The sequence below is a fragment of the Carassius carassius genome, chromosome 15 (genome assembly GCF_963082965.1).
Source record: "Carassius carassius chromosome 15, fCarCar2.1, whole genome shotgun sequence".
Lineage (NCBI taxonomy): Eukaryota > Metazoa > Chordata > Actinopteri > Cypriniformes > Cyprinidae > Carassius > Carassius carassius.
This window is the reverse complement of record NC_081769.1, coordinates 32,746,714-32,772,100: the sequence shown is the minus strand read 5'-3', so window position 1 is coordinate 32,772,100 and position 25,387 is coordinate 32,746,714. Positions and strand designations below refer to the sequence as shown.

General features: G+C 35.9%; 1 protein-coding gene across 2 annotated transcripts; it reads left to right on the top strand.

Moving 5' to 3' along the window:
- The first annotated feature begins 34 nt into the window (after positions 1-34).
- LOC132158918 (leukocyte elastase inhibitor-like) lies at positions 35-20,525 on the top strand. Of its 2 annotated transcripts, XR_009437726.1 has the most exons (9): positions 35-99; positions 3,448-3,624; positions 4,293-4,430; positions 15,093-15,248; positions 15,350-15,467; positions 18,499-18,641; positions 18,724-18,891; positions 19,204-19,846; positions 20,428-20,525. XR_009437726.1 is itself a non-coding variant. In XM_059568543.1 (8 exons), exons 1-8 carry the CDS (start codon positions 67-69, stop codon positions 6,956-6,958), a joined length of 1,338 nt encoding a protein of 445 aa, XP_059424526.1. In that variant the 5' UTR covers positions 35-66; the 3' UTR covers positions 6,959-7,505. The 2 variants fall into 2 exon arrangements, 1 of the variants encoding a protein (XP_059424526.1); XM_059568543.1 differs by lacking the exons at positions 15,093-15,248; positions 15,350-15,467; positions 18,499-18,641; ... (1 more) ...; positions 19,204-19,846; positions 20,428-20,525 and adding exons at positions 4,573-4,728; positions 4,830-4,947; positions 5,085-5,227; positions 5,310-5,477; positions 6,554-7,505.
- Positions 20,526-25,387: the final 4,862 nt, after the last annotated feature.

Sequence of the window (25,387 nt, the reverse complement as noted above, 5' to 3'; positions counted from 1 at the left end):
TATGAAAACAGAAAAACGGAAACTTTTGGAAACATGAAGACATTAAACATACGATTGCGACAATATATGGTTTATTTGTGTTTTTCATATCATCTCCAGGTAATAAATAACGTTTATGAACAATGCAGTGCTCAATGACATATCATTTATTACAGTTTAGAAACTTTTCTGCCAAACAAGTGTTTGTAGTATATAAACATTAACAAATTATTATTGATTATTGTCCAGCAGTTATATGATTTCTAAGCCATTTAAAGCTAGATATTAGAGTAAAAATAATGTTGCCTATACTCTACCAGTCAAAAGTTTTTGAACAGTAAAATTGTTTTTTTTTTCTTAAATCTCTTCTGTTCGCCAAGTCTGCATTTATTTTGATCCAGCAGTCAGGGGCGTCGGACTGGGGGGGTAAAGGGTACCGAGTACCCAGGGCCCGAGGCAGGGGGGGGGCCCTTAGAAGTCAGTTTTCTATACATACATATACATGCACTAACATTTGTATAGCATTTATGTACAACTAAAAAAGTTCCTGTGCAAAACTAAACTTGTAGTTAGGCGCTGGTTTGGTATAAAAAAGTCATTTTCATGCTGTGCAGGGCCCCACACCCCTCTCGAATCAATGCAAATGGTACGACCCGCAGGTCAGGTGCTTCTGCTGCGGACCCGCGGTGATTGAATCAGTTGATGAGACAGGAGCTGGAGTGAGCCGTGAAGAGTCATGTCTCTCCTTAAGAAAGGAAAATCAGGGGCTCAAAAACGAAAAGAGAAGCAGAATAAAGAGAGAAGGGCAAATGAGGGCAAGCAGTTGCTCACAAATTTTTTTGAAAAGAGAGGTGAGCTCCAAATGCATCATCAAGCATTGACATTGTTTTAACATAAATATCTACTCCCGGTAGAATAGCATACATTTATGTTTGCATTTATGAATAATATACCAATACTTTATAGTATCACACCCTTCATAGCGAGCAAACAATGTTTCTGATTATTACATGGCTTGGCTGAATTCCAATGTAGAATGCGGTCTGTTATTTCTTGATAACAGACCGCTGCGAAGTATAACAGACCGTTGCCATGAAAAACAGCGTGTTGCTATGGACGCGGAACGGACTATTTTCTTTGGCGGAAGCAATACAATCGTTTTTAAATCAATAAACTCCTTTTTAAATCAATAATTTTTTGTGGCAAATTATTTATTTATTTTGTGGGTAGCCATGTAATAAGCGGGATAATGTATAGAGAGGCGGTCGTTATAGCGAATAACAACCCCGACAGGCTGAACAGGACCCCGACACGAAGCGGAGGATAATGTAATCTAACGTTATACATTATCCCTTACGTAAATAACAGGGAGTGAGAAGCAGACGGAGCTCAACACACTGCCACTCCAGGCAGCTGCCTAAACGCTTGTCTCCTCTTCTGCTGCAGTTCTCCCCACTCTCAGAGTCAGAAGTTTACATGAAAACACTGTATATTTCCCTCCATTGTTAAAATCTAACACCCGCGAAAACACAGATCGTTAGCGCCTATTTTACCGCATTGTTATGCAAATTAGCTCGCACACGCTCTTACATTAAGTACAGGATGTTCTCAGTATAATAATGCACATCTTAATGATTGAAAAATGACTTATTTTAAAACATAATTCAAAGACTGAATGTCTAGTTTGGCGGTTAGTTTACCCTGTGATTCTATAGTCTAGTCTGCATTTATTTTAAACAGACAAATAATCATCAATTATCTTGTACTTAGCCTACACTTTAAAAAAAAGGTATTGTGACAATAAAGGATATTTAAGCAACCATTTGAAGCCATATATTTCAGTTTCAGAGTCAGACCCTGCAGCAGCAGGCCCCTCATCATGGCTAGGTGAAAGCAATGACAGTGAGGTGGATGTGAGTGTGACAGTGAGACAAGGTGAGCTTTTTAACACTTAGTAATTAGTAATTAAGTGTTAAGAGGAAATAAGCAAAAATAGTACATTGTTATTGTACACATTTAAACTTTAAAGTGTAATTACTAATTACAGTTTAAAGTTTACAGTTTAAAGTTTAAATGTGTACAATAACAATGTACCCATTTTGCTTATTTCCTCTTGTAGCAGAGGCAGAAATAGAAGATGAGGTTGATATTCATATAAGTGATCAGAGGGAAAGTGAAGAATGTGATGAAGGTAGTCAGGAGCAGGAGGACAGAGCTGAAGAGGAAAGAGAAGAGAATGAGAGACTTAGGGATACTGGAGAGGGATTGTCAGAGGACCCAGGATTATGGCCAACAACTCTTACTGATAAGCACAGGAAAACTATTGTTCAAATACTAGCAAAAAACTGGACTTTAAAGACCTGATCAGCAAATTTGCGCATGCAAAGACCCGTCAATGGGCATTTAGTAAAAACTGACATTATTTAGTTTGTGTTTCAGACCAAAGTTTTTCTCATTTGGTATGGTCATTTTCAGAACTGCTTTACAGTATATTTGATTTAGTCCAGGTTTGGACCTGCTAGACCTTTTGTCATCTCAGTAAGTAGTACTTTCGACAATAAAACAAAAATATATTAATCAGAGTGTGGCCTATTTTGTTTACATTTTAAGTGTTTTTATGATAAAAATGCAATACCTTACCCATTGGTATCACTATGGTATTGGGGGCCCAGCAAGATGGTTTGTACCCAGGGCCCAAAATTTGGTGCTACGCCCCTGCCAGCAGTACAGCAAATGTAAAAAAAAGTACAGCAAAACAGTACAATTTTGAAATATTTTTAGTATTTGGAAAAACTGAGTATGTTTTTTTTTCCAGGTATCTTTGATAAATAGAAAGTTCAGAAGAACAGCATTTATGTGAAATAGAAATATTTTGTAAAATTATACATGTCTTTATCATCACTTTTGATAAATGTAAAGCATCCTTGTTAAATAAAAGTATTAATTTCTATCATTTCTTTTCCAAAAAATAAAAATATAATGACTCCAAGCTTTTGAATGGTATAGTATTACGTTACAAAAGCTTTTTTATTTCACATAAATATTCAAATAGAAAGCAGTTATTTTAAATAGTAAAAATATTTCACAACATTACTACTTTTGTTGTACTTTGGATCAAATAAATGCAGGCTTGGTGAGCAGAAGAGACTTCTTTATAAAATCTAAAAATTCTTATTGTTCAAAAACTGTTGACTGACATATAGATTACAGAAATGTTGTACTTTAATGTTACTTTTAAATAGTTTATAGTCTAACAGAAATAACACATCAGTAAATTTGATATCTGTGTGTAAATGCTCCTACAGAACTATTGTTCTGATATTAGAAATCTGATGCCGTATGAGACAAAGCATCCATGTTTCTTTGACAAATGTGATGATGTTCACATTGGAAATGACAGCTTGTGTTTGGAATTATTGTCACTTTATTTGTTATGCTGATAATGCATCTCTCTTCTTTCTTGCTCAGCTCGTGAAAATGGAGTCTTTGTCTGCAGCAAACACACAGTTCTGTTTAAACCTGTTCAAGAAGATCAGTGAAGGAGACGCATCAGGAAATGTGTTCTACTCTCCGATCAGCATCTCCTCGGCTCTGGCCATGGTGTCGCTCGGAGCAAAAGGAAACACAGCAGCGCAGATGTTTAAGGTGATCTCACACAATCTGAATTTCTGAACCTACTTTAACTGAGAGAGAGTGAAGTGAAAGTGAATAGAGACAGAGAGAGAACAAGATCAGGAAGTGACGCAAGCCTTTTGCACAAAAGGTTTTTAAAGGCACAGCTCACCCAGAAATGAACATTGGTTATTATATACTCGTCCTCACCGTTGCAGCTTGTGCTTTATATTCCAAATATGCACTATATTTCCAATCTGCAGTTATGGTTTAATGTTCAGTGGACATTATTTGTTAAACATTAACTTGTAAACAGAACATATGTAAAAATGACAGCACAGTCAGTTTTTTGTCAGTTTTGTCAGCTCATCCATTCTTTGAAATGGCATTATTTGTAGTGCATTTTAAAATTTTGTAATTCTTATGTTATATTATCATGAAATTTCAGATTCAATCTTTTTATCGACTTGTTTTCTTATAATTAGCACAAGTTTTGTATTTATTTTTGTAAATGATTGATCATAGTGCTCATTGATATGATATACCTTAGTTTTTGAGTGAACATGTTAAAAGAAATAAAAAACCTGTACTGTTTGGTGATAATATAGCATAATGTGAGATTTACAAAGAATTTTTAAAAGACCAGCCCTTTTTGACTGAGGATACTAAGAAATTAATTCTACCATAATAAAACTGTTTAGGTCCTGAGTTTTACCAATCCTCCCAAACCTGACGGAGCGACTCCAGCATCTCATCAACAAGCTCAGAAGCCCCAGATTGCCTGCGGTGTCAAGGATCAACATGGACCGTCAATGACACAACAATCCCAAAAGTTTGAGGTACCTCCTGAACTTAATATTTATTATGAGTATTTATGTGAAACACTAACCTCATGACTTGCAATAACAGCTGTATTTGCTGTAGTCATACATGTAGTCTTTGGGTTCATCTGAATAAATTAGACATTGTTGATGAAAACAGAAATGTTCTGCGCAGCCGGCCCCTGGACAAAAGACTGAGGACCAAATTCATTCCAGCTTCAACAAGCTCATGAGTGAACTGAAGAAACCAGGAGCCCCGTATGTGTTGAGTCTCGCCAACCGTCTCTACGGAGAGCAGTCACACAAGTTTGTGGAGGTAGGACTCAGTTACAACAATTAATTCAAGGTTTGCTCGTGGTGTTAAAGAATAAGGTTCTGGAAATGATCGCTAATTTAATTGATTTGCTATGTTAACAGAAATTCCTGAATGATGCAAAAAGATACTATGAAGCTGAACTGGAGGAGGTGGACTTCAAGAAGAAACCAGACGCTTCACGTGTCGACATCAACAAATGGGTGGAGAAAAACACTCAAGGTGAAGACCAGCATGAAATTAATCTGAATTTAAAGTGACTCTACACTTTTAAAAACAAAGATTTTTCATACATTTATTTGTAGAGCATTAGGTTTCAAAATAATCTTTGCGATAATATTATAGTACTTTATTTTCAGGGAAGATCAAGGATTTGCTTCCAGAGAGATCCATCGATGCGTTGACGAGACTGGTCTTGGTGAATGCCATCTACTTCAAGGGGAACTGGATGGAGAAATTCCCAAAAGAAGCCACCAGAGATGGACAGTTTAAGCTGAACAAGGTGAGATTTCATCTTCTTGTTGATTTAATGAAATTAAATGAAATCAGAGGAGTTGTGATGTGTTTGCATTGATGCTCGGCAGACTCAAACTAAACCAGTGAAGATGATGAATCAAATGACAGAGTTTCCTCTGGCCTTCATCCCAGAGATGGACAGTCAGGTTCTGGAGCTGCCGTATGTTGGGAAGAATCTCAGTATGTTGATCATCCTTCCTAACGAGATTCAAGATGAAACCACTGGCCTTCAGAAGGTGAGAAAGCAGAGATTATACTTCATTCAGCATATACTGACTTTATTAAAAATGAAGGTCCCAAAAGGGGGTTTTCACAGTTAAGTCATAAAAGAGCTATTTTTGGTTTCCCAAAGAACCTTTCAGTGAGCAGTTCTTAAAATAACCATTTTTCTTAATGTGAAGAACACCTAAACAACCATTTCCCGCTGTAATAGGGTTGTGTTGATAGACGATAGTGTTGTGTTCCAACGATAGTCAGAGATCTCGACGATTGCAGATGTCTCTGTCGATAGTCAAGATGATATTAGGCTCATTCTCCTTTTAATGAATTATAATAATTATTATTATTATGGGGTGCATGGTCCGGAGCGCTTTATGGCTGATCCGTCAGTTCAATTGAACTTCACTCCAAATATATGAACTTACCTGTTTTGAATACTTTATATTTAACGTGTTCGTTTATGTCCAATATTAGTGTTAAACTGTTGGGACTTTAAATTAAATCCACTATTGATTTTCACCGTTGACTGATTTGCAGAACATTTAGACTGATAACTTCTGTGCTCAGATGCAGCAAATTTCTCACAGGACGCGCAATATGATGAGTTGTGTCCGACTATATATGAACTAGCTCTTTTAAATACAGTATTTTTATATTTAAAGTTAGTTTATGAGTATGTTTGAAAGTATATTTTTTTGATTATTGGTGATTCCATAGGCTCTCTCTGGCGTACATGCATGGTTTAAAACTCCAAATAGTTATGCTATGACAAGAACAAAGAGTCTCTCTCTTACTCCACCAATGCACGATAATATTGTGTATCATCGATCTCACGGGCTGACGATATGACAACTTGAAAAATGACCATATCGCCCAACACTACACTGTAAATAATCTTTTGTGGAATGGAAAGGTTTCATGGATGTTAAATGTTCTTCATGGAACCATAGATGCAAATAAAGGACCTTTATTGTATATGGATTGTTGTTTCATTATTTCTTAATGGCAAATACATTTGCCAAGTTCTTTGTATAAATTTTGGTTTCATATGGTTAAAAAAAAAAAAAACCTTTAATGTGACTTTCTTCTGCAGCTTGAAAGGGCACTGACCTACGAGAAGCTGATGGAGTGGACGAGACCTGAAGTCATGTATGAAACAAAAGTTGAAGTATCTCTGCCCAGATTCAAGATGGAGGAAACCTATGACATGAAGAGTCTTCTGATCAGCATGGGAATGGAGGATGTGTTTGACGGGAAGAAGGTGAATCTTTCAGGCATGTCACCCAACAATGATCTGGTGGTTTCGGAGGTGATTCATAAAGCCTTTGTTGAAGTAAACGAGGAAGGAACTGAAGCAGCTGCGGCCACCGGCGTCGCCATGAACAGCTTGGGTGTGAGGATCCCGCAGGTCTTTAATGCAGATCATCCGTTCCTCTTCTTCATCCGACACAATCCAACCAAGAGCATTCTGTTTTGCGGACGCTTCTGCTCTCCGTGATCCAGTCCTGCTGCTTGAGACCCTTGCAGCTGGTTTAGTTGGTGATCTGGTTAGAACCAGTAGAGGAGACTCTGGACAACTGCTACTAATTGTCATCTTTACTTATATGTGCCAACAGTATCAGAACCTGTTGCAGTTTACATGAGACAGACTTACATTAAATGAATACTAAAAAACTGTTTTCAGTTTTGTGTGGTAATTGTTTTGCTTCAGTCTCAAGTGGGACCTGCATTATACTTATTTGAAATGCATTAAATACTTTGTACTGATCATTTTATAGCAGGGATATTATCAGTAACTAAGACTAAAAGAAGACCATTTTCCTTATTGGAAATAAAATAAACAAGAACTGAAGTTAAATTAAATATAAAAACATCTTTTTTTTTTCAGCTTGTGCCAAGGCAACATTTCTCATTTTTGTTTAGTTAGTTAAGGTGAAGTAATAAATTAGACATGAAATGACAAAAACACAAAATGACAAAAACTTTCAATTGAGCATTACAAGTTCAATTCACTAAACACAATACAACAGCTATTGCTATAATCACCCCAAATTTAGATTCAAAATATGAATGTCTTTCTCAGATGGAGAGAAGACCGTTATGGCTCTTGATGTGTTTATAATTGAAGATATTAAATGCAGTACAGTTGTCCTGGTCTCAACCTATTGATAATTATAAGGATGTTGTGGTTTTGCACGGGTCTCTACATGTCATATATGTAATCAAATGCATCCTTTTACATTAAGAACTTGTGTTTTTCCAGATTATCTGTATGCCAAAGCTATAAAACAATAAAAAACCTGTTTTGTTCGAATTTTAATTAACTTAATAAAAACAGCTATTACAGGCATGGTGTAAGAAACTCAAATAGATTCTGACAGTTTTTCAGGGACAAGGTGACATGATGCGTGTTATAATACATTGTGTATACACTCACTAAACAAAGAGTGACAGCTTGCTAGAGTTTATGAGCTCTCTTTGCAAGCTTTCTTATTCCATTTATAATTATTATTATTTATTTATTCTAAAGTTAAAGTTTCGGGAATGACGTCTGCATATTTATACGGGATTCACTCTCGAAATAGCAGTGACTGACATGGTGATAACCATAGCAATAGACAGGACAAAATATGTGAAAATGTGCATTAAGACTATAGCACCATATATGCACATATATATATGTGCATATATATGCATATGTACAATTTAATCACTTAACTAAAATGAGTAGGCTATTAATAAAATAAATATAATAAAATATAATCAGCTTACTTCCATTTAGTGAGATAAGCCTACTATTCACCTGAATTAGGAAAAAAAGCTAGTCTTCAGTGATGAGAAGACAACGTTTGAGCGAGTACACGCAATATCTGAACGAGAACAGAGACAATTCATAAAATAACAATAATGTATATTTTAAAGCACACATCCAGTTTTGTGATAGTGAAGGAACTCCGCTTGCGAGTGGAGAGATTCATCCTCGTGCATTACATGGATCACGTAACATTATGCATGCTCGATATTTGTCATATATCACGCTATAGAAACCGCTTAAAATAAAGTATAAAGAACAGAAGAAAGCGGCCCTAGGCAGCAGCACAAGCCAGGATCCAGATGCAGTTTGAAAGTTACTAAAAGCAAGCCGATATCAAGACCAAGTCCAAACATTCTGAAACAACTATTAAATAGGCATTAAAGTGCACTATCCAAACTTAAATTGCTGTAATTTATGAACACTTTGGAATATAAACATAAGGTTGGTCTCTTTTTAACGAAGAAAATTAGCAGATTTTGGCAAAAAATTTAAGTATCAAAAAGTTATAGAAGTTTAAATGTACTGTAAATAATATGCGCTATATTAATTTTATTTTATTTTATTTATTATACATATTTTACATAACAGGTTTTACTCTAAAATTGGTATAAAATTAAAGCCTTGTGTCTAAATAAGTTATGTTACAAATTTGAAGTTGATATGAAAAAAATTGAGGTTCCTGTGAGATTTTAGGGCGACATACCACACACAGCCACTGGGAGTCATCAAAACTATTTTTAATTTTCAACTTCTATCTCAAAATAACCACCAAATATGAAATTCTGAGACTCAGACCTTTCCAATGATATGTTTGTTGCCAAGATTATAAAAAGTTTTGGTTCTAGAAGACCGTAATGCATAATGTTTTATGACACTTGACCCTGCCCACTAAGGGGAGGTGACCGCCATTAGATTTTAAAGTACCATTTCTATGGTAAAGCAATGTCGGATTTCAAAATGATAAATCTTGGGCTTCTAAGCCCTTCAAATGATATATGATTTACGATGATTACTAAAAGATTTTATAGAGAAAAAGACAACAACAAAAAAGAGTGCCAAGCGTCCCACAGGTGGGACATTGACAGTTATGGAGTTAAACATGTTAAAATAATGTTTTTGAGAACATTATTAAAAACCAAATAGCTTCGCAAGATCATTCTATTTATTTGGAAAAACTTGGCAAAACGTTCTGAGAACATTCACTGTTAGCTGAGAAGGAAAGCGTCTCAAGGTTATGTATGTAACCCTAGTTCCTTGAAGGAACGAGACGCTGCGTCGAAACGCTTTTGGGGAATGTCCCTGACGAGACCGACTCTGAATATCGTGTGCAATCAGTCCATCGGAAAGGCGTGACGTCACGGGCGGGGTGACGTAGCGACCAGGAAGCTATAAAAGCACGTGCCGTGCAGCTGGCTTCAGCTTCGAGTAGGGAAGCAAGCGCCGGCAGGGGTGCCGGGAGTATGGCTCTGCGACGCAGCGTCTCGTTCCTTCAAGGAACTAGGGTTACATACGTAACCTTGAGACGTTCCTTTTTATCTGTATGCCAAAGCTATAAAACAATAAAAAACCTGTTTTGTTCGAATTTTAATTAACTTAATAAAAACAGCTATTACAGGCATGGTGTAAGAAACTCAAATAGATTCTGACAGTTTTTCAGGGACAAGGTGACATGATGCGTGTTATAATACATTGTGTATACACTCAGTAAACAAAGAGTGACAGCTTGCTAGAGTTTATGAGCTCTCTTTGCAAGCTTTCTTATTCCATTTATAATTATTATTATTTATTTATTCTGACTACGCACACGTTGTACAGTTTCGGGAATGACGTCTGCATATTTATACGGGATTCACTCTCGAAATAGCAGTGACTGACATGGTGATAACCATAGCAATAGACAGGACAAAATATGTGAAAATGTGCATTAAGACTATAGCACCATATATGCACATATATATATGTGCATATATATGCATATGTACAATTTAATCACTTAACTAAAATGAGTAGGCTATTAATAAAATAAATATAATAAAATATAATCAGCTTACTTCCATTTAGTGAGATAAGCCTACTATTCACCTGAATTAGGAAAAAAAGCTAGTCTTCAGTGATGAGAAGACAACGTTTGAGCGAGTACACGCAATATCTGAACGAGAACAGAGACAATTCATAAAATAACAATAATGTATATTTTAAAGCACACATCCAGTTTTGTGATAGTGAAGGAACTCCGCTTGCGAGTGGAGAGATTCATCCTCGTGCATTACATGGATCACGTAACATTATGCATGCTCGATATTTGTCATATATCACGCTATAGAAACCGCTTAAAATAAAGTATAAAGAACAGAAGAAAGCGGCCCTAGGCAGCAGCACAAGCCAGGATCCAGATGCAGTTTGAAAGTTACTAAAAGCAAGCCGATATCAAGACCAAGTCCAAACATTCTGAAACAACTATTAAATAGGCATTAAAGTGCACTATCCAAACTTAAATTGCTGTAATTTATGAACACTTTGGAATATAAACATAAGGTTGGTCTCTTTTTAACAAAGAAAATTAGGAGATTTTGGCAAAAAATTTAAGTATCAAAAAGTTATAGAAGTTTAAATGTACTGTAAATAATATGAGCTATATTAATTTTATTTTATTTATTATACATATTTTACATAACAGGTTTTACTCTAAAATTGGTATAAAATTAAAGCCTTGTGTCTAAATAAGTTATGTTACAAATTTGAAGTTGATATGAAAAAATTGAGGTTCCTGTGAGATTTTAGGGCGTCATACCACACACAGCCACTGGGAGTCATCAAACTATTTCAATTTTCAACTTCTATCTCAAAATAACCACCAAATATGAAATTCTGAGACTCAGACCTTTCCAATGATATGTTTGTTGCCAAGATTATAAAAAGTTTTGGTTCTAGAAGACCGTAATGCATAATGTTTTATGACACTTGACCCTGCCCACTAAGGGGGAGGTGACCGCCATTAGATTTTAAAGTACCATTTTAAAGCAATGTCGGATTTAAAAATGGTTTTCACAGGATAAATCTTGGGCTTCTAAGCTTTCAAATGATATATGATTTATGATGATTACTAAAAGATTTTATAGAGAAAAAGACAACAACAAAAAAGAGTGCCAAGCGTCCCACAGGTGGGATGGTGACAGTTATGGTTAAACATGTTAAAATAATGTTTTTGAGAACATTATTAAAAACCAAATAGCTTCGCAAGATCATTCTATTTATTTGGAAAAACTTGGCAAAACGTTCTGAGAACATTCACTGTTAGCTGAGAAGGAAAGCTAATGTTTTCTGATCACTGATCTACTGAGAGATGCTGAATCATCCACCCTCCCCTCGACTACATTCAGCTCTAACAAGCCTTTAGTTTGACAGGAAGTCAGGATTTCTTTTAGAGGCTGGGCAACATTTATTAAAAGGACACAGAAGAGAATACATTGACACACGGGACACTTCTGCTGAATGCTCTAGGTAAGGCTTTTATTTCACTTCTCTTTTTTTCGTTTGTTTGAAGGATTTTTATTTAATTAATAGTCTGATAGAACTAAGAAGTATCTGTGTGTGTAAATGACCCTCAAACAACTGTTCTGATGAACTGATGTCATATGAGACATAAAGCATCTGATAAGGGCTTCTACCTATCCCTTTTCGAGCAGGTTGATTATTATGCTATAATTAAATAATTAAATAATTATTTATTTATTTTTGTTGTTGTTGTTGTTGTTTATTTATGTGGATATTTCTTACACATTGCTCTCATTTTTATTTTTATTATTATTTTATTAATTGTTCGAAATAAAGTTTTCATTCATTCATTCATTCAAACCGCTCCCTATTCACTATATAGTGCACTATATGGGGTGTCAGCCATTATGTACTGCTGTCCGAATTCTGAGTGAACTACTTCATTCCTTACATTCGTCCACTACTTTTTAACCACAATTTATTATATTTCCCACAAGCCAATGCGGAGTAGCATCGAGCTGGAAGCGAGAGCTGGAGCGAGCCGCGAGTTTGAATGAGAGATATACATACATTATTTATATTAAAATATGTTATGTATATATATATCCACAGATGACAGCACAATTACTAGAAATGTGTTGGAAGAAACCTGAAATCTTTTGCAAGAACATGTTGTGGTTTGCAGACTAATAAACTGGAATTCTTTAACTTCCAATGAAAACAATCTACTTGGCACAAAGCCAAAGACACAACGAATACGCAAGCACTACTATATGATGGTGAAAGCATGTTTGCACACTAGTGTCTTCATACAATCACACCCAGAATAACTCACAGTTCGGACTTAATAACCTTCATTTTAAAGCAAGTAAGTTTCTTCACATCCATTCACATGTATAACATCAGCCTGACCGTCCAGTGTTGTGGATAATGTGCAGAAATGATGCTTGATGTCATAGTTTATTCTTTTTTTTAATTTTTATGAATTATTGAATAACAATTTCAGGAACAGTAATATTCCAATTCAAACTGTGCACTCCAGTTAAATATACTGTCTTACTTGCTCTCCGCTGAGCATGATGGGAAATAATAATAATAATATTTCATTGCATTTATATAGTGCTTTTCTAGGCACTCAAAGCGCTTTACATTTTCATGGGATATCTCCTCATCCACCACCAGTGTGCAGCATCCACCTGGATGATAGGAAATGACCTTATGACGGCACAGTTTGAATTACAACATTTAACTTTAAACTTGCTGTCATGTGTTTTGTAGTTGTCCTTTTTTAGCTTGATTTTGGTCAGATTTCTCTTCATCCACTGTGATTTGAATCTAATCTGCTTCTTCTTTTAGTTAAATATAGTGTATAGGCTATAAATGCAAATATGGGGGAAATTTGCATTTGTTTGTTGTTTGAAGTGTAAAAATAGCATACATAATTTCAGAATGTTTTCTGAACAGTCAAACTGCAAAAATTATGGGAACATTACTTTTTGAACTAGGGACATTCTGGTTACTCAAAAAACCTTTGCTCAATAACTTTGAGAGAACCTTGGTGAAACATTTTGAGAACATTCTCTATTAGCTGAGAAGGAAAGTCAGTGTTTGTTTTTGTTTATGCAGATCGCTGATCTACTGTGAGATGTTGAAACATTCCCCCTAACAACACTTTTCCACCGCTCCCCTCGACTCCAGTCATCCACATTCAGCTCTAACAAACCTTTAGTTTGACGGGAAGGCTACATCTTGTTTAGAGGCTGTTTTTTGGGACGAGTCAACATTCATAAGAAAGAGAATTCATTCATCTCCAACACACGGGAAACCTCTTCACTGCTGCTGAATACTCTAAGTAAAGCATTTGATTCACTTCTCTGTTTGTTTGAAGTACTTTTATATAGTTTATAGTCTAATAGAACTAAAAAATAAGTAAATTTGATATCTGTATGTGCAAATGGTCCAACTACAGACTCCTGAACTACTGTGAGAAAAGGCATCCATGTTTCTTTGACAAACATGTGATGTTGTTCACATTGGAAATCACACCTACTTTTTTAGAATTGTCACTATTTGTTATGCTGACTATGCATCTCTCTTCTTTCTTGCTCAGCTTGTGAAAATGGAGTCTTTGTCTGCAGCAAACACACAGTTCTGTTTAAACCTGTTCAAGAAGATCAGTGAAGGAGACACATCAGGAAATGTGTTCTACTCTCCGATCAGCATCTCTTCGGCTCTGGCCATGGTGTCGCTCGGAGCAAAAGGAAACACAGCAGCGCAGATGTTTAAGGTGATCTCACACAATCTGAATTTCTGAACCTACTTTAACTGAGAGAGAGTGAAGTGAAAGTGAATAGAGACAGAGAGAGAACAAGATCAGGAAGTGACGCAAGCCTTTTGCACAAAAGGTTTTTAAAGGAACAGCTCACCCAGAAATGAACATTGGTTATTATATACTCGTCCTCACCATTGCAGCTTGTGCTTTATATTCCAAATATGCACTATATTTCCAATCTGCAGTTATGGTTTAATGTTCAGTGGACATTATTTGTTAAACATTAACTTATAAGCAGAACATATGTAAAAATGATTTCATAAACAGGATCTTCATTCTGCTTATCGATATTTGAGTGCTAGGCATTGCATGAACAAAAAAGCTGCCAGATATTTCAACTTAAGATAATCAATGGCCTGAGAGCGCAAATCAACAATTTTTCTGACATCATCCATTCCTTGAAATGTCATTATTTGTAGTGCATTTAAACTTTCTAAATTGTATTTAAGAAATTGATTCACATTAGATTGTTGAAGTCATCAGAATAATTATATTATATTTATTAAGCCTCACAGTCATCACAAAAATGCTAATGTTATCAAATCTGAGTAAAACTTGCTGGCTTTGCTCTCACAGGGTAATACAATTGCTTATATATTTCTCGTTATGTTACATTATCATGAAATCTTAGATTTGGTAAAAATAAAGCATAATTTGAGATTTAAATGTTTTTTTTAAAAAGACCAGCCCTTTTTGACTGAGGATACTAAGATTTGAATTCTACCATAATAAAACTGTCTAGGTCCTGAGTTTTACCAATCCTCCCAAACCTGACCCATCGACTCCAGCATCTCATCAACATGGTCAACATGGACCGTCAATTACACAACAAACCCCGGACGTTTGAGGTACCTCCTGAACTTAATATTTATTATGAGTATTTATGTGAAACACTAACCTCATGACTTGCAATAACAGCTGTATTTGCTGTAGTCATGCATGTAGTCTTTGGGTTCATCTGATTAAATTAGATATTGTTGTTGCAAACAGAAATGTCCTCCTCAGCCAGATGCTGGACAAAAGGCTGAGGACCAAATTCATTCCAGCTTCAACAAGCTCATGAGTGAACTGAAGAAACCAGGAGCCCCGTATGTGTTGAGTCTCGCCAACCGTCTCTACGGAGAGCAGTCATACCAGTTTGTGGAGGTAAGGCTCTATTACAACAATTAATTCAAGGTTTGCTCGTGGTGTTAAAGAATAAGGTTTTGGAAATGATCGCTAATTTAATTGATTTGCTATGATAACAGAAATTCCTTAATGATGTAAAAAGATACTATGAAGCTGGACTAGAGGAGGTGGACTTCAAGAAGAAATCAGACGCTGTATGTGTCGACATCAACAAATGGGTGGAGAAAAACACTCAAGGTGAAAACCAACTTAATCTGAATTTAAAGTGACTCACTGTTAAATAGATAATTCCTAGAATATCTAAATCAACTGCGGGCAGCAGATCCTTTTCCTATTTGGCGCCTAAACTCTGGAATAACCTACCTAACATTGTTTCGGGAGGCAGACACACTCTTGCAGTTTAAATCTAGATTAAAACCCATCTCTTTAACCTGTCTTACACATAACATACTAATATGCTTCTAATATCCAAATCCTTTAAAGGATTTTTAGGCTGCATTAATTAGGTAAACCGGAACCGGGAACACTTCCCATAACACCCGATGTACTTGCTACATCATTAGAAGGATGGCATTTACGCTAATATTAGTCTGTTTCTCTCTTATTCCGAGGTCCCCGTAGCCACCAGATCCAGTCTGTATCCAGATCAGAGGGTCACTGCAGTCACCCGGATCCAGTACGTATCCAGACCAGATGGTGGATCAGCACCTAGAAAGGACCTCTACATCCCTGAAAGACAGCGGAGACCAGGACAACTAGAGCCCCAGATACAGATCCCCTGTAAAGACCTTGTCTCAGAGGACCACCAGGACAAGACCACAGGAAACAGATGATTCTTCTGCACAATCTGACTTTGCTGCAGCCTGGAATTGAACTACTGGTTTCGTCTGGTCAGAGGAAAACTGGCCCCCCAACTGAGCCTGGTTTCTGCCAAAGTTTTTTTCTCCATTCTGTCACCGATGGAGTTTTGGTTCCTTGCCGCTGTCGCCTCTGGCTTGCTTAGTTGGGGTCACTTCATTTAAAGCGATATCATTGACTTAATTGCAAATGAATGCACAGATACTATAGAGCATCACAGTCACGCCCACAGCCCGAGAGAGCTTTGGTGCCGGAAGTAAATTTCCCATTCATTTCTCCCATTGACTTTCGGAAAAATCCGTATCTAAAGAGTTTTAGAGCATGTGTGAGGATAACCAGCTACGGCTGAACTCCTAAGCATATAACATATCATTTGGAGTGAAAAAATTAAGAGAAAATTCAAAAGAAGTCAAAGGTACAAGACTGTGTACATATTTTCATTTCGAGTGAAGGAACTACTGATTCCATAAACCACCGCGCCTCACAGAATTCGACTGAAGCCACAACCGCGAAAGAGCCATTTGAGCGACATCAAATCTGATGACGGCCACCTGCGCGAACTTTTTCCTCCAGTGAATTTTATTTTATATAGTGAATGTGCAGTAATAGCAGTTCTTTCAGTATTAATCGTGTAAATAAATAGTGTTTTATACAGGTATTGTGTATTGATTTTTATATTTATCATCGTGTATTTTATATATTTGTGCGTGTGTGAAAGCGGTTAACGATAACGTCAGCAATGGTGCAGTGCTTTGTACCTGACTGCAATCACCGCTCAGTTGTCAACACGTGTCGTTGCCATTACACAAATGTTCAGTAAATGCACAAAAAGGTATGTCTAGGCTAAATATTTTTTTGACAGTGCCATTATAAAATGCTTGATATGACTCATACCATATGAAGGCTACAGTAGCCTAGTTAAAGTGGACGATAATGCTAACTAACGTAACCTCCCTGCAAAACTCACCAAAACTTTGTAGGTCTTGTCCCTCATGCTGGCCCTTACAAAACCCACAAGCTGACCCTCGGACATGCTACACTCAACTACATGACCCTATCTGAAGTGGTTTTCACCCCTTTGAACACTTTTGTTTTACTCCTTGAAAAAAAGCCATCATTGCAGCCAAGGAGATCATGGTTGCACTGATAAGTCTACCGTGCGAAAACGCAACACAGGTTTTTATTTTATTTTATTTTTTTTATTAATGATCTTCAGTCTTCACGGACCTTCGCAGGGTTTAACCAGACGGTTACACGAGTTCCACCAATCAGATGCATCACTGTGGGATTGTGGGATTGTGGGTAATGAAGTACTTATCCAAGACATCGCGAATAAAAGGCATTTATCTCAAAACAAGGTTAGTGCCCCATGAACCTTTGGCGTTTATATGAGCATATACTATCGCTTAGTACAGCCGTAGCTGGTTTTAAGTCTACCATGTATGGTTACGTTTTTATGGCTTATACCCCAACTGTCAATGCAGAAATTGTATTGAATTTTTACTTCTGGCACCGGCTGTGGGCGGGACTGTGATGCTCTATTTGAACTGAACTGAGATGATGACATCACTGCATTCAATGACTACGTTTACATGCTGTTAAAATTCGGGTTATGGTCGGGTTAAGGTCACTATTTGGGTTTCTGAAACATTCAGGATAACCCGTTTACATGCGTGAGCAGAGAGAGTTACCAATCCCGATGTAAACGGCGATGCACGGTTAGTGTCTGGACGTATGGACAACAAGATGCAATATGCGTCATTTCCGATTCTTCTTCTTGTATCCAAAGACAACAACAACAGCAGCAGCAGGCGGATAATGAATAGTTTGGGGCAGATAGCGATTGGCTTTGTTTGCGCTTTGGCGCTGGTACTGATCCACCAGCAGCACTTGACACTACTGTGCCTCTATACTGCACGCGGGGTTTTTTTATGCGCCGTCTCTACTCAAAAGACCAAGATTCCTTGCGAATGGAACATGAGCAGAACACACATTTTGATGGGGATATGCCGAAACGCGTTTACAAGACCAAATATTCGGGTTAGAATAGGGGTACCCCAGGTATAATATCCCAGTTTTTAAAAACCGGGATATGAGCATATCCGGGTTTTTGCCGGTGTTTACATGGCCGTGCGCGACCGGGTTATTGCTAATATCCCGGTTTTGAACGGGTTATTAACTGCATGTAAATGCAGTCAATGATGAACTGCCTTTAACTGTCATTTTGCATTATTGACACACTGGTTTCCTAATGAATGTTGTTCAGTTGCTTTGATGCAATCTTTTTAGTTTAAAGCGCTATATAAATAAAGGTGACTTGACTTAAAAACAAAGATCTTTCATACATTTATTTGTAGAGCATTAGGTTTCAAAAGAATCTTTGAGATACTATTATAATATTTATTTTCAGGGAAGATCAAGGACTTGCTTCCACATGGATCCATCGATGCGATGACGAGACTGGTCTTGGTGAACGCCATCTACTTCAAGGGGAACTGGATGGAGAAATTCCCAAAAGAAGCCACCAGAGATGAACAGTTCAAGCTGAACAAGGTGAGATTTCATCTTCTTGTTGATTTAATGTAATGAAATGAAATCAGAGGAGTTTTGATGTGTTTGCATTGATGCTCGGCAGATTCAAACTAAACCAGTGAAGATGATGAATCAAAACACAGAGTTTCCTCTGGCCTTCATCCCAGAGATGGACAGTCAGGTTCTGGAGCTACCGTATGTTGGGAAGAATCTCAGTATGTTGATCATCCTTCCTAACGAGATTCAAGATGAAACCACTGGCCTTCAGAAGGTGAGAAAGCAGGTTCTGCTCCCAAAAGGGGTATTTTCCATCAAAGCCATAGAAGAGTCATCTTTCAGTGAACAGTTCTAAAAATAACCATTCTTTCTTAGTGTGAAAAACATTTTAATCATCTAAAGAACCTTTAATGGAATTAAACGGTTCTATGGGTGTTAAAGGTTCTTTACTGAAACATCAATGCAAATAACCAGAGTGAATGTGTTTTGTTGTTTCATCATATTGTAACAGCAAATACATGTGCAGAGTTCTTAGTATTCATGATGGTTTCAAAAATCATTCAAACCTTTTTTATGTCTCATCCAGCTTGAAAAGGCACTGACCTACGAGAAGCTGATGGAGTGGACGAGACCTGAAGTCATGTATCAACAAAAACTTGAAGTATCTCTGCCCAGATTCAAGATGGAGGAAACCTATGACATGAAGAGTCTTCTGATCAGCATGGGAATGGAGGATGTGTTTGACAGGAAGAAGGTGAATCTTTCAGGCATGTCACCCAACAATGATCTGGTGGTTTCGGAGGTGATTCATAAAGCCTTTGTTGAAGTAAACGAGGAAGGAACCGAAGCAGCTGCGGCCACCGGCGTCGTCACGATGAAAAAGGGTCGGAGGATCCCGCAGGTCTTTAATGCAGATCATCCTTTCCTTTTCTTCATCCGTCATAATCCATCCAAGAGCATTCTGTTTTGCGGACGCTTCTGCTCTCCGTGATCCAGTCCTGCTGCTTGAGACCCTTGCAGCTGGTTTAGTTGGTGATCTGGTTAGAACCAGTAGAGGAGACTCTGGACAACTGCTACTAATTGTCATCTTTTGGTATAAGAAACATGTATATGTGCCAACAGTATCAGAACTTATTGCAATTTAAATGTTGTGACAATGTATTTTAATTGAAGATATTAAATGCAGTACAGTTGTCCTGGTCTCATCTATTGATAATTCAGATGTTGTAGTTTTGCACGGGTCTCTGAGAAAGACTTAGATTAAATTACAGTAATAAATAGTTTTAAATTTTATGTGGTAGTGGAATTGTTTTGCTTCAGAATTAGGTGGGGCCTGCATTATAAATGAAATAAAATTAAATATAAAAACTTAAAACAAAACTTTTATTATTATTTCAACTAGTGCCAAAGAACCATTTCTCATTTTTATTTAGTTAAGCTGAAGTCCTAAAATAACTAAACTTAAACTAAAAGTAATAAATAATTAAAAAAGAATACTAATAAAAATGACAAAAACTAAATTACTCAAACTTTAACATTATATAAAAATAATTTAAAAGTAATTTAAACAAAATATAAAAATGAATGAAAACTCAAATGTTCATTAGACATTATAAAGATTTCAACTTTCAATTAAGCATCATAATACTACAAACTATTGCTGTAATCACCCCAAAGCTAAAGATCCACATTCATGCAAGTGTTCTCTGAAGATGAAAAAAAAAAATCCATACTTTAAATGTAGATCTTTTGTTGTAAATAAATGTTGTGACGACGTATTTTTAATTGAAGATATTAAATGCAGTACAAGGTTTTGCACGGGTCTCTGCATGTCATATATGTAATCAACGCAACAGTTTATGTAAACATCAAGCACGTTGTTTCCTGCACTAAACGAGGCTGTCATGATCTGGTCACTGATCTTCCGTTAATTCTCCACCATCCACAACACAGACTCTCTAATTACACAGTACACCCTGGACTACATTTCCCATGCTCCATTGCACCAATCACAGTCACCTGAGACCAATCACACACACACACAGCACAATCAACTACACGCTTTATAAGCTTTGGACTTCCACTCACACACGGCCAAGTATTGTTCTGCGAATATCCCTCTCCTAGAGATAGCTGCATACAAAAGCCTTTCCATGTTAGTTCTCTTAGTCTTGTATTAGTTTTTAGTTTTCATAGTCTTGTTCCAGTTTCTTGTTTTCGTAGTCTGGACTCTGTTTCTAGTTTACATAGTCTTGTTTCAGTTTTTAGTTTTCATTGTCTTTTTCTTGTCCTACCCTCCTTGTAGTGATTTGTGTTTTGACCCTTTTGCTCTGGTTACTGGATTACCCCTCTTGCTTAGTCCTCTGGATATTGTTCACTCATCGAGGACCAACGCTTTCCCTTGGATTATTCTTGTGTCTTGCCCTCTATATACCTGTTTGCCAGTGTTTGACCCAGGCCTGTTATGACCACATCTCTGTCTAATAAAAGCTCGCACATGGATCCGCACGTCTCACAACTCGTCAGCCCTGTTACAGAGGCTCTATTAAATCAGATTATTACTGTAATAGTATATCCAAATCAGGGGGGGGGGTTGTATTTTTTGTGTATATATATATATATAGAACCCACTGTTACAAATGAAATCTGGTCATTTAGGCACGATGTAAGAAACTCGAATAAAACTGGTTTCTATTTAACTCTCTTTCAAAACAGAAAGAGTGGAAAATAAATTACCACAGTAGTTAGACAATATATACATATATATATATATATATATATATACATATATTATAAACAATAGTACATGTTGTGGTGTGTTTCAAAGTTGTTATATACAGATTCAAGATTTTATTTGTCACATACAAGTTATATGACGTACAACAAGCAGTGAAATGTAGGTCTGGTATACTCCTTTTAGACTGTGCAAAAAAAATTTAAATAAGAGAAAATTAAATACAAATAATGAAATATACACAATATATTAAACTACTACACAGATGCTGTGTAGCGATGCTACAAAGAAACTACTACACAGATGATACATAGTTAGGTAATCTTAAAAAAGTGCAGTGTGCAGAGAGTAATTGGGTAACCCTACACTACCAGAGTCTCTAAAGTGCAGTGTGTTTAATGTCCATGTTTAGTAGTCTGATAGCGTGAGGGAAGAAACTCCTCGGTTTTTGCCATCAGACTGTGGAAGCATCTGCCTGACTGTAGCAGATTAAAAAGTGGGTTTTCACTGTGGGTAGAGTGTTTGTGGATCTTTACAGCCCTAGATTTACATCTCCTGGTGTGGATGTCTTGCAGAGAGTGGAGATCAGTTCTGGAGATGCGCTCAGCTGAGCTGTTTCCATAACGCGAGATGCACTGAGTCAATATACTTTCTATAGCCCTGATAAAGAAAGTTATCAGGATTCTAGGGGAAACCTTGAATTTTCTCAGGAGTCTCAGATGGTACAGTTATTGTCTGGCTTTTTTAACTTGAGCTTGAATGTGGTTAGTCCAGGTCAGGTCCTCGGAGATGTGTACACCAAGGTATTTGAAGCTGTTTACTGCTCACATAATTCCCTTTATTGCTGAGAGTGGGATGCAGGAGATGGGAGACAGCATCCGTTTACATTTGTACCATTAACGAATTGTTTGTTTTTCGTAATATTACTGAATAATTGTTGCTGAAAACCCTAATACGTAGATTTAATTTAGGAATTTTAGGGATAAAGGGTTGGGGCAAGTTGTCACATTTACAATCAAACTTAATACAATCGATTAACTAGTGTAATTAATGTCATGTTTGATTTTATTTGTTGGCATGTTTTACTGAAAAGACATAAAGAAAGGCAACTAAAATAGGCTCAAAGATCAGCTTGAAATTTCAGATCAGAGATGTGTTTTAAGATGCGTGTCTCTCAATCTGAGATGACAACCTTATAACAAAATCCTGCTTAGTTCATATTGTGACAATTTGAAGAATACAATGTTGTAGGGGCAAGTTGTCACAGAAGGTCAGTGTGTATTTATTGAATTGTATCTGTTTTTAATAGGTAGTATAACGGTAGGAATAATTATAGTATATTATAAATCTGAATTAGCTTTAGTAGCTTAGTTAAGTACGTTTGTCATGTATATTATTTTTATATTACATTTTAATATTTCTATTTTTTTATTCACTTTTTGTTTGAGTAATCTTTGTACTTATACTGTATATATCACTTTCCAAGATATTCACTAATATTTATTTTCAGAAATATACACTGGAGTAAAACGTGTGACAACTAGCCCTTGTATTCTCTAAACAGAAATTATTTGGACACTTAAATTACTGTTTAAAATCCTTCGCATTAGATAACAAAATACTGCTCAGATTATCTTTTTCTTTATTTCGAACTTTTAAATTAAGCATTGCATAAAAATTAAAATGAAATAAAAAATGTTTGTTTTGTAGTCCATTAAAAAAATGTATGTTAAAATGTTTTATGGCATTTAGACATAATAAAGGGAGGTTTTTTTACTATTTTTTTTTTTTGTTCGATCACGTATAAGTACAGGACAAAAAGTATAAGTCAGATAAAAGGCAATGCAGCGTGCAGATGTTGAATTGGGACGCTCGTATGGTGTCACGTTCAATGACGCGTCTTCACCGCCTGATGGCGTCAGAGCGCTTCGTGAACGCGCACGTCCGCCGCGGTCCGCGCTTCTCGCTACGTGACATGTTGAACAAAATGTACAGAACACAGTGTTCGTGTGAAGGACCCACGTGCAACATAATGAGTCTTTGTCTGCATGTATGTGCGTTTCAGTATTTCTGTTGAGAAAGTGCAATTCTTATTCTGCTGGGCTCCAGCAGTGGCCCTAGGTCAAGAGATCACTGATGAAGGGTTATTAATTATTAAAGCACGGCTAATGCACTCGTGTGAATGTAGGGGCCACACACCCTTTATGCAGAATACAACAAGAACTCCTGTCTTGTGTAATCTGTAAACACCACAGAGCCAGAGACACGCAGTGTATAGATACAATTTCATTATTTTCCATGCATCTTGCATTCATAAGTGTACATTTTCAAAGAAAATATCCTACTTTCATTTTATTTTCAAGACAGGTGTTTTATATTTGTTTTCCAACCGATGCGCTAGTTTTATTTAAATAACTCAAATATTTGTATTCTTTAAATAACACTAAAATGTCATGTAAAATGTAAATGTAAAGTTATTTTGGGATCATTGAGAAAGCCTATTTTGAAGCAGTATTTGTTTTTGTGTGCTTTTGTTATTTTAGTAGTTTTTGTGTCTATATAGTTTTTTAGTACTACCCTAATAAAAAACGAGAAATTATGCTTTTATAACTAGGCCTATCTGAGCTAAAAAAAAAAATTCTTTTTTAAAAAACTAGGCTTTTTTTAAATTTTATTTCCGTTAACATATATTTTAAGTAACAACAATGTTTTAAAATAGTGATATTTTAGTATTAATGAAATGCTATTATGGTGTTTATAAATATTTTCTTGTAATCCCCCTTAGAATATATTTTGTTTATTGTCTATGCTTGTAAACATTGTGTTCTTTGTGAAAAAAAAAGAAGACGACGGGACAGGGACAAAGGATCAGAAATATCTTTTTAAGATTTGGCACCCTATTATTGATTATTTTGATCATTCTAAATAATCGCCTATTATTGACAATTTAGATTTTTGGGGGGGAAAAATCTAGAAAAAAAAGGAAAGTGTATTTTTTCCCCAAAAAAAATTGTATACATGCAAATTGTGTAATATCTAAGGAACACATTTCTAGTAAATGCACAGTTACTTCTCATATTGTATTTTCAGAAGGTTTTGTAATATTTGTCATCTCCCCAAGTTTGTCACTACCAAAACACGGGAATAATAATTAATTTGAAGGTTTGAACTAGTAAATTTTTGACCTGTTAAGATTTAGCTTACTTCTAGATTGTAAATTTATATTTTTTTGCTATTTTACTAAAATAAATTTCAGAGGTAAAACCATGACAATAAAAATTTAAACAACATTTCAATTGTAATTTATGAGACTTGTATTTTGAATCCATTTTTTCTTAGTAAAAAGCAAAAAGTTGATTATACTGATTTTAAAGTGAACGAATCATTAGTTTGAATATAAATTGAACCAAAAACTATCATAACATCTTAGTTGATAGGTCAGTATGCTTTATTTTTTACAAAACATGCCATGTTTCGGTAATGACAGTGATGCTTTGGAAGCGACCACATCATATTACAGAATTTTAACACACATACTAAAACACTACTAAACATACTGAGATACAAAAAAATGTAAATGCATAACTGTACAATATTTTATCTATTCCCTTTTGTCACTACCGACACAATGATGACGTGTTTCAGTAGTGACAATTCTATGGGATATTTGGGTTTACTTTAAAATCTTGGCCAATAAACTAAAGCATACACTGTTTGGGTAGTGACATGAAAACTGCGGGACACATATTTTTACATGAAGTTTTATAATTTACAAAGAAAATATCTATATGTTATATGCTATATGTCACTTCACTTTTTAAAAGAACCAAAACAATAGGCTACTTTTAAAAATGAGAATGGAAATAAATAAATAAATACAAAATTATTTCAATATCATTTACATAAGTTGAAATGCATGGATTAGGGTTCGGGAAAGCCATCTTCCAGTTGAAAGTACCTAATAAATTATGATTTTATATATATTAAGCATACTAATATTTAAAATATTATTGTATGTTTCAATAGATAATAGAAG

Bases quoted from the DNA above. Each gene is read 5' to 3' on its own strand.
- LOC132158918 (XM_059568543.1), top strand. From the start codon at position 67: ATGGTTTATTTGTGTTTTTCATATCATCTCCAG. The intron at 3,625-4,292 runs GTGATCTCACAC...AAAACTGTTTAG, and splicing joins CAGCAGCGCAGATGTTTAAG to GTCCTGAGTTTTACCAATCC. The intron at 5,478-6,553 runs GTGAGAAAGCAG...TTTCTTCTGCAG, and splicing joins AAACCACTGGCCTTCAGAAG to CTTGAAAGGGCACTGACCTA.